This window comes from Ranitomeya imitator, chromosome 3 (genome assembly GCF_032444005.1).
Source record: "Ranitomeya imitator isolate aRanImi1 chromosome 3, aRanImi1.pri, whole genome shotgun sequence".
In the NCBI taxonomy this organism is placed as follows: Eukaryota; Metazoa; Chordata; class Amphibia; order Anura; family Dendrobatidae; genus Ranitomeya; species Ranitomeya imitator.
This window is the reverse complement of record NC_091284.1, coordinates 443,861,297-443,874,186: the sequence shown is the minus strand read 5'-3', so window position 1 is coordinate 443,874,186 and position 12,890 is coordinate 443,861,297. Positions and strand designations below refer to the sequence as shown.

General features: G+C 41.7%; 1 protein-coding gene across 1 annotated transcript in view; it reads left to right on the top strand.

Annotated features, from left to right (window-relative positions):
- Positions 1-12,890, top strand: part of LOC138670215 (multidrug and toxin extrusion protein 1-like) — a 269,225-nt gene that overhangs the window by 159,360 nt on the left and 96,975 nt on the right. Inside the window, exon 6 of the mRNA XM_069757362.1 lies at positions 1,364-1,408. Within this exon, the coding sequence (XP_069613463.1) occupies positions 1,364-1,408 (45 nt within the window). The remainder of the gene's footprint in view (positions 1-1,363; positions 1,409-12,890) is intronic.

Sequence of the window (12,890 nt, the reverse complement as noted above, 5' to 3'; positions counted from 1 at the left end):
CATAGCATATGACCAATTGCAGCAATATGATTCATGTTTAACTAGTGATGGTATGTGAAGCCAGGATTAGCACAAAAATGCCTATAAAAGAGGCATATGTATTATTTTAATTCCATGTGCAATACATGCTGTTGACTATTCTTTCTGCAAAAACTGGTGAGCAAACAATATACTTAACAGTCAAGTGGAATATAGAGTGCAAAGTATGTCCTAATAAAAAAAGGAAGTTGGTAACAACAATTTACACCACATATAACATGTCATATGCAATAATTATTGTATCACAAGGATAGAACTACGGCCAAATTCTCTGATGAAAACTGAGAGTATGGCCAAGGCATGGAAGAAAACATGCAATATCATTGCATGAAAGGAGGATCAATAATATCTGCTTGCACCTAAATAATTTTACAACATATTACTGTCCGGAACATTTGCCCAATGTTTTAGGTCTTTCTCTTCTAATCTCAACTGGTAAAATATTCTTATAAATATTCATCACTTAATTGTATAAAGAATACGGCTGAATACTGGTATGCCACAGACATGGAAAAATCAGATTGTAAATAGAAGTATTATTCCAAGTCCTACTTACTACACGTTTTCAGCTTAAGGCCCTTTGCTGCTCATGGATACAGTGTGGAGTGTGAAAACTACTGGGTGGTGGCATTCTCTGTTTTTGTAGCACTCAAGATGGCAGGTAGTGACTGCATCCTCTTCTGCGCATTCAGCTCCTGCTCATTAGAGGCAACAGATTATCTATCTGCTAATTTATTACTTAGTACTGTGCCCCAGCCAGGTTGTAAGGAGGTGGGGAGGGGGAGATCAAAATTGAATAACCTGTGTTATATTTTAAACATTAGGAAATCCTTTAAAGTATTTCTCTTGTGAGGATAAGTTGTCACCTATGAGATGAATAGGTGATCACTTATAGATCGGTGGAGGTCTTACAGCTGGGACTCACACCGTTCAGCAGACTGAGGACATTTTATCGACCCATTACAATGGAGTGGCAATGAGTATGCTTGACCACAGCCTCATTCATTCTCTATGGGGCTGCTGGAAAAGCTGAATGCAGCTTACAGCAGCCCCATAAAAGTGCTTTGTTCTGCCGATTGGTGTGGGTCCCATTTGTTGGACCTCCACCAACTTATAAGTTATCACCTATCCAATGGATAAGTGATAGCTTATCTTCAATTGACAACTCTTTTAAGATATTATTAACAACTTATCACCCATTCACAGGATAAGTGATTACAGACTGATCATTGGGGTCCAACTATTGGGTCCTCTACCCATCTAGAAAACAGATTGTTGCTGAAAAGCTGAATATCTTCATCTCATATTTCTGTGTTATTTATAGGCTGCATATCTATACCAACTACAGGCGCGATACTTACAAAATCAGGTATGTATTCCAGTTCGATGGACACTGTACAGAAGAGTACTCCTAGTACAATATGTAATAGTGCAACACACTACAAAGGATGAGAGGTTAATTATTTCTAAGGAACGGGGGTGCTCAAGAATGCAACTCAGCTCATATTCTGCCTCCTTATTTTTTTCATATATATAAGTTTTATAATAATAATTTTTACTTATTCCGCAGCACTTTACATTTTAGATCAGCTAGTATAGATAATAAAGACATTACAGAATAACACATAACTCAGATACCAAAAAGAGAGAGGGTCCTGCTCGCAAGCTTTCAATCTATGAGGAAATAGGGGAGACACGAAAGGTAAACAGTAAAATATGCCTATATTGTACAGTGCAGCCATAATATACTAATTAGAGTCTGCACATAACACTGCATGAACTGGTCGCCAGCCAGTATGTGTACAGTACAGACACAGAGGGCTATTAAGTGCATGGAGGGTGTGTGAACTGATTCTACTAGGGTCATGAGTTTGAAAAAAATGTTGTATGGTCAAAACAAGGTTAGTTAAATAAGTGAGGTGGGGCGATAGGCCAGTCTAAAGAAATATGTTTTTATGCCACAATTAAAACTGTGGGTATTGGGAATTAATTGAATTGTCCAGAGAAGTGCATCCCAAAGGATTTGTGCAGGACGCGAAAAGTCTTGAAGATGGGAATGGGACATGCGGATTATTGAGGATTTTAGTTTTAAGTCATTAGTAGAACGGAGAGCATGGATAGGGCGGTAGGTAGACAGAGATGAGGGAGGAGATGTAGGTTGGTGCTGAACTGTGGAGCACTTTGTGGGTGAGAGTAATAAGTTTATATTGAACTCTGTATCAGATGGGCAACCAGTGCAGCGAGTGGCACAAGATAGAGGCATTGGCAGAGGCATAGCTAGGGTTTTGGTCCTGGGGGGTGAAGCTTCTGAGTGGGCCCCTAACCAGGTAACCTTGATTACAACTCGGTGACGCGCCGTAATACTGGAGGAGAACCTCAGCAGATGACCGCGCTTGTTACTGAAGATAATCTCTATATAAAGACCATTATTGATATTACCTCTATATGGTCAGTGGTAGATACCAGCCCTACAGAACATATAACAGATCACTGCACAGTTACAGATAATGTCTTGCCGTGACGTCCTTTCTGATGGAATCGTTCATTTTTCCCGTCTTTTCCATCTGGCCCAGACCGACATGACAACTTCTTCCAGCTACAACTCGTCTGCAGAGATTACAGCAAAGACACGTTTCACTTCTCATATTCCAGCCCCGTCACCATCTATTCCCAACCTGCACAAACTCCTCATCCTGCTGATACACCAATACTGAGCCGCTGCTTCCATATGTGTCCTTATTACTGCCCCTGATACCCCAAGACTGAGCCAGTGCAGCCGTATGTGACCCTATCACTGCCTCTGATACCCCAATACTGAGCCACTGCTGCCGTATGTGACCCTATTACTGCACCTGATTCCCCAATACTGAGCCTCTGCTGCCATATATGACCCTATTACTGCCCCTGATACCCCAATACTGAGCCGCTGCTGCTGTATGTGTCCCTATTACTGCCCCTGATACCCCAATACTCAGCCGCTGCTGCCGTATGTGACCCTATTACTGCTCCTTATACCCCAATACTGAGCCGCTGCTGCCGTATGTGTCCCTATTACTGCCCCTGATACCCCAATACTGAGCCGCTGCTGCCGTATGTGTCCCTATTACTGCACCTGATACCCCAATACTGAGCCACTGCTGCCGTATGTGTCCCTATTACTGCACCTGATTCCCCAATACTGAGCCACTGCTGCCATATTTGACCCTATTACTGCCCCTGATACCCCAATACTGAGCCGCTGCTGCTGTATGTGTCCCTATTACTGCCCCTGATACCCCAATACTCAGCCGCTGCTGCCGTATGTGACCCTATTACTGCTCCTTATACCCCAGTAGTGTAGCAGAACTACCACTCGTCAAACTCAATTTGACAGGTGGACACGCCCCTATCAAAGTGTATCAAAGTGTGTAACCCCTCCCCTCCCCTTGTCTGACAGCTGGTAGCCAGCTGTCCCTCCTTGGTTGATTTCCCCTTTTGATATAGTATGATATAGTTTTATATTAGCTTTTGATAATCCCCTATTAGATGGCCCAGTTATATAATTATATCCTAGGATCTGTACGATTACATACTGCATTTTGTAATCAGGGCAGTGTGTTTTATTCATGTTTTTAAAACACACCATGTTTGATATTGTTAATTTGATTCTGGGATAACACCAAGCTGTTTATAATTATATCCTAGGATTCTCATTTTATATGCAGTTGATATGAGTTTGTTGCAGTTATAAGAGCAATGTATTTTATGCGACAGCCACAACGGTCACATAGGCCAGAATGATAGTGTATCTGAATATTTTATATCCTAGTCGTGTATTTATTTTACACATGGTTTATAACACAATTCTCATTATATGGGCACATTATGTATGTGGCCATATTACAACACCTTGCAAGTAAGAAGCGGTGTGTTTTATACAATTATAAAAACCAAAGACACGATATTGTAAAAATTTAAAAAGATTTTATTGTTGCTAAATAAATACATCTCAAAGACATTTCAATACTATAAAAATTCTTACAGAATATAAAAAGTAAAAACATTAAATAGTACAATGAACATACATCATTACACTTCTTACAAAATAATTAATATAGCGTTACAAGGCAAGTACAGCATTTATCCAGTACATTCATTACATCGTGAGCCACATGGTTTGTAGCAACGGTAGAGACCTTTTTTTAGGTAACAGAGTTCCGCGTGTGGAACCTAATGACGGGGAAGAATGAATTGTACGGGGCGACGGAGCTAACTTCTGCGGTGTAGATACAGAGCGTGTCTCACTGTTGGAAATTTTTAATTCATCTAAAAGCTTCCTAGTAGCGGTGTTACCCACAACTGTAGACGGCATATTTAGCTCGGCCATAGCATGCATAAATGATTCCCAACCCGGCGGTAAATTTCTACTGTTCAGAGCATGGCTCTGCGTTGTACTACGCACCAAATCCAGTAAGTTAGACCCTGGTATTACGGATCCTTTGAAAATAGATTCAGCTTTATTATTCCAGGCTGTAACATTTTTATTCTGCAGCAACCTGATTAGTAAAAATTCAGCATTCTTTTTATATCTTTGGTTTATATGGCTGACAATTTCAGCGATCCCCTTGATTTTTATCACAGTCGGTATTTGGCGATTGTTGCTGACCAGGATCAGGAGTGCTAATGAGATTTAAAGCCGTTACTTCTTTTGAGCTGTGCCGCGTATGTACCAAGTAGCGTTGTAGCACAGAGCTTTACATTTTAATTTTCACATCATCGGGAATGTCACGACGATGTAAAATGTCGCTAATTTCACCATCAAGGCGTCGAATAACACTGTCGCGTATGTTATCTGTAGTACCGGGTCTTAGTTTGTCTAGCTCCTGTTTGGGGACTAGATACATTTTTGCTGTATGCTCCATTATCTTCCGGCGATCAGGCTTGTTATTATTGGAATTGCAAAAGCTAAAAGAGGGCCGATAAACCCGCCGGCCTGTTTTAGTAGTCGCTTCTTTTTCTTTATGGGTTGAGATCTGTCGCTCAGGGTTCTTATAGCTTTACACCACTTCTTTAATATACCTTTTTGGCGCTCTTTCAGCGGAATCCTGCCTTTTAAGATATTTAAAGCAATCTCGCCTATGGCTGTAATTAAATCATTGCTTGCATTGCGCAAAATAGACTTTCTGACAGCGGGGGTTGCTTTCACCAGAGTTTTTAAGAGAGCCCAGTTACGCCGGAGTCTCTCAGACATCTTTACATCACAACGCACACAGCGTAGAATGTCTGATACCGGGTTAAATTCACTTTTTAGAAGTGTTTTTCTTTTGAACATAGACAGCGGGCAGCGCGGGTGGAAACAACCCAGTCCTTAAGCGCAGATCCTCAGGGGTATTAGCTCTCAAATCTACAAGCAAATACCTGTAAGGGTCCCGCGTGGCATCCTCAAAAGCTTGTAGGAAAAAACGTGTTTTTCCGGGATACATCTGACGCGCTAGAGTTAAAATTAGTAATTTATCTCGGGGGTTATTAAAAAGCACCATGTACTTTGTGTTTACATTTATCGTACGGCTTTTCTTACCCTGACAAAATATGTTTTGCACCAGGTAGAAAATGCTGAGATTTCTGTGGTGCACATACTTGGTAAAGGCTTTTTCTATCTCACGATTTTCACTAGCACTCTCCATGAGATCATCAACAATCGTCAAATTCACCTTCTCCGGTGGGAATAATTCGTCATCTACGAATGTATTCGGCAGACCCTCCACAAATCTGGCGTGGGGAAAAGAGAGAGAGATTTCATCATATAGTTTTTGCCAACACGAATAAAACCATACAATATTATCAGGTTTCTGAGAAAAATTAGCTTCAATATTATATAGCAGCTGTTTTACAAAATAGCTCTTTCCAGAATTAGACGGCCCTGCTAGAATGCATGAGAACGGGTGCTGCAGACGCGTATCCATCACAATACTCGACTAATACCCAAAAGGTAATGTTGTGAAATCGTCTAATAGTCGCCGCTTTGTATAAACGCACTTTTGTGTTTTGCGTAATGGCCTTGTTTCAATATCCCAGTACTTTTTATTTCTCACAATGGACGCCTGCTGTACGACAATACGCTTCTGAGTTTCTGCGGCAGAATTGCGCGGGTAGTCCAGAACTAGATCTTTTAGACTGTTGAAATTAATAGATTGAGAGTTACCGACATTTAGTGTTATTCCCTTAACTTTTAAGACCGTTTTACCGGTGTTGAGTTTGTATCCGTAAGTTTTGGGGCCCGCGGATACAAATTCTGTGATGTGTGTACCATCGGGTATTTCACTGGTCAGTTCCCCCAGGTAATCGCCTAAAGGCGGTTGCCACTCACCATCTCTCTGTACAAAAATAACTGAATCTGTGTCGTGATAAAGGCACCGCTCCTGCAGCCGGTCCAGCAGCGAATAGAGCTCTAGCCGAGCATACGCTGTTGTAAAACATGCTATAAAAATGTTTGTGTTTTTGTTGAGTGTGTGGTGGCCTTTTGCATATTTCCAGTTAATGGTTGCGGTGTCATCATCAAGGAAATGCAACATCGAAATGTCATAGTAAGGCAGGAACAAATACTTAAAAAGTTCATCTGGATCCCTAACAATGCTGGTACATGATATATTAGATCTCTGAGCAAACTTTCCCCATAAAGAATTTAAGAAAAGCTTGGAGATCTGTCTCTTAGCAGGATTGACAGCTATATTTTCAGGCCGTAATTGGACACCTTCTTTTTCAAGAAAAGAGTCAATGTACTGCCGTTTCTTGGCGTCATCAGTACACCAGCTAGGATAACCAGAGGCTTCCTGCTTATCCCTAAGATGTAATTTAATGTAAGGAGCAAACAGATCATCAGTGGTTTTAGGAAAATGCCATATTTCGTAGATGTGGGCGATCCAATACCCTTTTTCTATCGCCATCTCGAGCTCTATAGTGCACCAGGTGCCTGTCAGCGCACGTTCGTCATCACTATGGGCACAAATATCTGCCTGGGAATTTGCAGCGCATGTGTAGCAAAGGGGAAACATTAATTTTTTGTTGAGTTTTACCGGCAGAACTGGAAAAAATAAATCTCTCGGCGGGTAGACCTTGACTCTAGCAATGCCAAAGTATTTTTTAATGAATCCAAAATTGTCATAGATGATGTCTGGATGGCCTACAGGGTATGTTTTAGTTTTGTTTACAAAGGGGTACAGACTGGTGAAATCGTAGTAATGTAAAGTCTCACCTTCTTCCAGATGGTGATAGAGCTTAATGGCGTTAGTTCGCCCACCATAAAGCGCATCATGGGGGTCTAAAGGAACGGGGAATTCCATCTGGCGGAGAAATGCCTGAAGGTTAGAATCATTTTCAACCATTTCATTCCACTCATGCTCCCACATCAGTCTTACTGTGTACCCGCAGCACTGTAAGTAACGCTTTTTAGCTAAAAAGGTATAATATAACTGACCGTAGGACGTGCTTGTGACCTTATTCGTGTCATTCTCATTATAGCACACGGGACATCCGTGGTAAAAACACCCCTGAAATTCAAAGGCTATGTGTTGGCCGCTAACATAGGCATAACCATCTAGAAAATATTTCCCGACTTGTTTTTCGCCGCCTCTCAAAGCGTGCTGTATGTCGATGTTCTCGGAGTGGGCTACATACATGAGCCATTGTATAGCGGGGGTCGAGTAGCGCTTTTTTGCCTTGTGATAATTATCACCAGGTAAAATGGCGATTGTCTTTTTTGGAAGAAATTTAAACCGGTACATTGTCATACACACCGAGGCCAGGGTGATGAGCTGAAAAGGATCAACACATCTGCTCACTACAATCCTTTGCTTTTGATGCTTACAGTATTTTTTAACATTTTTCTGTGTCATCTGCATAATACGCTCTCTATAGATCTCGCAGGCGTGTCTCAAAATTTCAACATCTTGTTTGCAATAAGATTTTAGCTCGGCCTTGAAGTCAAAAGTTGTATTTACCTGTGTCTCATACCACTCCAGGAACTCTACCTTCTCACCAGGTGACATGTACTCCACCCCATAATATTTTACAGCAGGTATGGGACCTACATAATTTTGGTTTTCTCTGCTATTGAAAAAGTGTGGAAAATGTCCTTTGCCTCCTGAAAAGCCCATGGCCTGGGGTAATTTACTGAGTTTCATGGGGATAAAATTTAGAGAGTCTATGAACCTTATAGACAAATCGGGTAGCGACACACACAAGAGACCGCCACCTTGGGTTATTAACTGTATTTGTAGTTTTTCAGAAATCAGTTCCTTAACAATAAAGTATGCATCGTATCTTCCACCATTGTGGGCAATAAATGTATGATCTGAAAATTTACCGCTTGTAAAGAACTGTACAAAGTCATGTGTACAGGTATCACCCTCAAACTCCCAGGATGGATGGCCATACAGCGTTGTAGCATAAATGTAATTCGGGATGTGCGTGCCTGTCTCCTGCATACATTCAAAATCATAAAAGATATAACAATCTGACTCATCCTGTGCTACATACTTCCGCATATAACAAAGATGGGCATCAAATTTATTTATACGTCTGCGACATACAGGGCAGCGCAAACCATTACATTTATGCTCTGTTTCACTATTTCTGGGAACAAAACGGTTGCATTTATCACAAAATGTTTTAAGTCTGCAGAATGCCGGGTCGCCTACACCCAATTGTTTGTGATAATCTAGGCACTCGCTCGAGCGGCAATAAACTCTGCAAACAGCACACCTGGGCTGCTGGACGGCAGTGCTTTCTACGCAATTCTCTCTCTGACAGGCCTTACAAAAATACTGACAGGAATGATTGTTTTTGTGGTGAAACACTGAATTGCAGAGCTCACAAAAGTGCTTAGCGCCGATAAAACCCTTCATATTTTTTATACCGTAGTAGTGATTATCATGGAACAATATGAATACGGTTTTACCATTAGTTGTATTACCTGTTGTGAATTCTGTGATCAAGCTCCCTCCTGTGGTCACGAGTGGTACTGCGGCTTCTGAGTTTCCTTCCTCAGGTAACGAGGTTAAGTCGTTAGGTGCTGCTCTATTTAACTCCACCTAGTGCTTTGATCCTGGCCTCCAGTCAATGTTCTAGTATTGGTCTTGCATCCTCCTGGATCGTTCCTGTGGCCTGTCTGCTCAGCATAAGCTAAGTTCTGCTTGTGTTACTTTTGTTGCTATATTTTCTGTCCAGCTTGTTTTTTTGGTTTTGCTTGCTTGCTGGAAGCTCTGAGACGCAGAGGGAGCACCTCCGTACCGTTAGTCGGTGCGGAGGGTCTTTTTGCCCCTCTGCGTGGTTGTTTGTAGGTTTTTGTGTTGACCGCAAAGCTATCTTTCCTATCCTCGGTCTATTCAGTAAGTCGGGCCTCACTTTGCTAAATCTATTTCATCTCTGTGTTTGTATTTTCATCTTAACTCACAGTCATTATATGTGGGGGCTGCCTTTTCTTTTGGGGAATTTCTCTGAGGCAAGGTAGGCTTATTTTTCTATCTTCAGGCTAGCTAGTTTCTCAGGCTGTGCCGAGTTGCATAGGGAGCGTTAGGCGCAATCCACGGCTACCTCTAGTGTGGTTTGATAGGTTTAGGGATTGCGGTCAGCAGAGTTCCCACGTCTCAGAGCTCGTCCTATGTTTTGTGGTTTTTGTCAGGTCACTTGTGTGCTCTGAACTTCAAGGTCCACTGTGGTTCTGAATTACATATTCATAACAATTACCGCTCTGGAAGTAACGCCATTCACCCTGACTATAGTACAGTACTTTAATGGTGACCCCCAAATATTTTTCAAATGCCGGGATGTCGCTAAAACTCACTAATTGATCATCAGGGATGCCCAGTGCTGTGTGTATGTTTTTAGAGCGGCTCAGTAAAACAGCATCAGCGACAGCCGTGTCGTCCATCAGGGCGCATACACTAGCCGCCAAACACAGATTTGTCGTGTAATTGTTAAAATCATACAGCCATTGTCTCTTTTGTTTAATGATCTGACTGCTAGCTATAGATTTCAAGCGCCTTTTTACACCACCGCGGCGGTTTTTAATGATGGTGACGACTAGCATTAGCAAATTGGATGATATGCATTCATTGTTACTTTGAAGTGCGCTGACAACAGCATTTAAAAAAGATTCAGAATTAAAATCTTCACGGGTTTGTTTTGTAGTGAAAATAGGGTCTAAAGTATCGCCGGCATCAAACCTTAACTGTACAAAGTCGCCAGGTTCAATGTCCCTGATGATTCTATCCAGTAATGCCTGAATGCCTTCATGAACAATATTCACGCCCTCTTCAAATGATCGTACACGCTCCAAATTTACAAATCTAAAATGATCTGTATACTTTGGCATTGCTAGAGTCAAGGTCTAGCCGCCGAGAGATTTGTTTTTTTCCAGTTCTGCCGGTAAAACTCAACAACAAATTAATGTTTCCCCTTTGCTACACATGCGCCGCAAATTCCCAGGCAGATATTTGTGCCCATAGTGATGACGAACGTGCGCTGACAGGCACCTGGTGCACTATAGAGCTCGAGATGGCGATAGAAAAAGGGTATCGGATCGCCCACATCTACGAAATATGGCATTTTCCTAAAACCAATGATGATCTGTTTGCTCCTTACATTAAATTACATCTTAGGGATAAGCAGGAAGCCTCTGGTTATCCTAGCTGGTGTACTGATGACGCCAAGAAACGGCAGTACATTGACTCTTTTCTTGAAAAAGAAGGTGTCCAATTACGGCCTGAAAATATAGCTGTCAATCCTGCTAAGAGACAGATCTCCAAGCTTTTCTTAAATTCTTTATGGGGAAAGTTTGCTCAGAGATCTAATCTATCATGTACCAGCATTGTTAGGGATCCAGATGAACTTTTTAAGTATTTGTTCCTGCCTTACTATGACATTTCGATGTTGCATTTCCTTGATGATGACACCGCAACCATTAACTGGAAATATGCAAAAGGCCACCACACACTCAACAAAAACACAAACATTTTTATAGCGTGTTTTACAACAGCGTATGCTCGGCTAGAGCTCTATTCGCTGCTGGACCGGCTGCAGGAGCGGTGCCTTTATCACGACACAGATTCAGTTATTTTTGTGCAGAGAGATGGTGAGTGGCAACCGCCTTTAGGCGATTACCTGGGGGAACTGACCAGTGAAATACCCGATGGTACACACATCACAGAATTTGTATCCGCGGGCCCCAAAACTTACGGATACAAACTCAACACCGGTAAAACTGTCTTAAAAGTTAAGGGAATAACACTAAATGTCGGTAACTCTCAATCTATTAATTTCAACAGTCTAAAAGATCTAGTTCTGGACTACCCGCGCAATTCTGCCGCAGAAACTCAGAAGCGTATTGTCGTACAGCAGGCGTCCATTGTGAGAAATAAAAAGTACTGGGATATTGAAACAAGGCCATTACGCAAAACACAAAAGTGCGTTTATACAAAGCGGCGACTATTAGACGATTTCACAACATTACCTTTTGGGTATTAGTCGAGTATTGTGATGGATACGCGTCTGCAGCACCCGTTCTCATGCATTCTAGCAGGGCCGTCTAATTCTGGAAAGAGCTATTTTGTAAAACAGCTGCTATATAATATTGAAGCTAATTTTTTTCTCAGAAATCTGATAATATTGTATGGTTTTATTCGTGTTGCCAAAAACTATATGATGAAATCTCTCTCTCTTTTCCCCACGCCAGATTTGTGGAGGGTCTGCCGAATACATTCGTAGATGACAAATTATTTCCACCGGAGAAGGTGAATTTGGCGATTGTTGATGATCTCATGGAGAGTGCTAGTGAAAATCGTGAGATAGAAAAAGCCTTTACCAAGTATGTGCACCACAGAAATCTCAGCATTTTCTACCTGGTGCAAAACATATTTTGTCATGGTAAGAAAAGCCGTACGATAAATGTAAACACAAAGTACATGGTGCTTTTTAATAACCCCCGAGATAAATTACCAATTTTAACTCTAGCGCGTCAGATGTATCCCGGAAAATCACGTTTTTTCCTAGAAGCTTTTGAGGATGCCACGCGGGACCCTTACGGGTATTTGCTTGTAGATTTGAGAGCTAATACCCCTGAGGATCTGCGCTTAAGGACTGGGTTGTTTCCACCCGCGCTGCCCGCTGTCTATGTTCAAAAGAAAAACACTTCTAAAAAGTGAATTTTACCCGGTATCAGACATTCTACGCTGTGTGCGTTGTGATGTAAAGATGTCTGAGAAACTCCGGCGTAACTGTGCTCTCTTAAAAACTCTGGTGAAAGCAACCCCCGCTGTCAGAAAGTCTATTTTGCACAATGCAAGCAATGATTTAATTACAGCCATAGGCGAGATTGCTTTAAATATCTTAAAAGGCAGGATTCCGCTGAAAGAGCGCCAAAAAGGTATATTAAAGAAGTGGCGTAAAGCTATAAGAACCCTGAGCGACAGATCTCAACCCATAAAGAAAAAGAAGCGACTACTAAAACAGGCCGGCGGGTTTATCAGCCCTCTTTTAGCTTTTGCAATTCCAATAATAACAAGCCTGATCGCCGGAAGATAATGGAGCATACAGCGAAAATGTATCTAGTCCCCAAACAGGAGCTAGACAAACTAAGACCCGGTACTACAGATAACATACGCGACAGTGTTATTCGACGCCTTGATGGTGAAATTAGCGACATTTTACATCGTCGTGACATTCCCGATGATGTGAAAATTAAAATGTATAGCTCTGTGCTACAACGCTAATTGGTACATACGCGGCACAGCTCAAAAGAAGTAACGGCTTTAAATCTCATTAGCACTCCTGATCCTGGTCAGCAACAATCGCCAAATACCGACTCTGATAAAAAT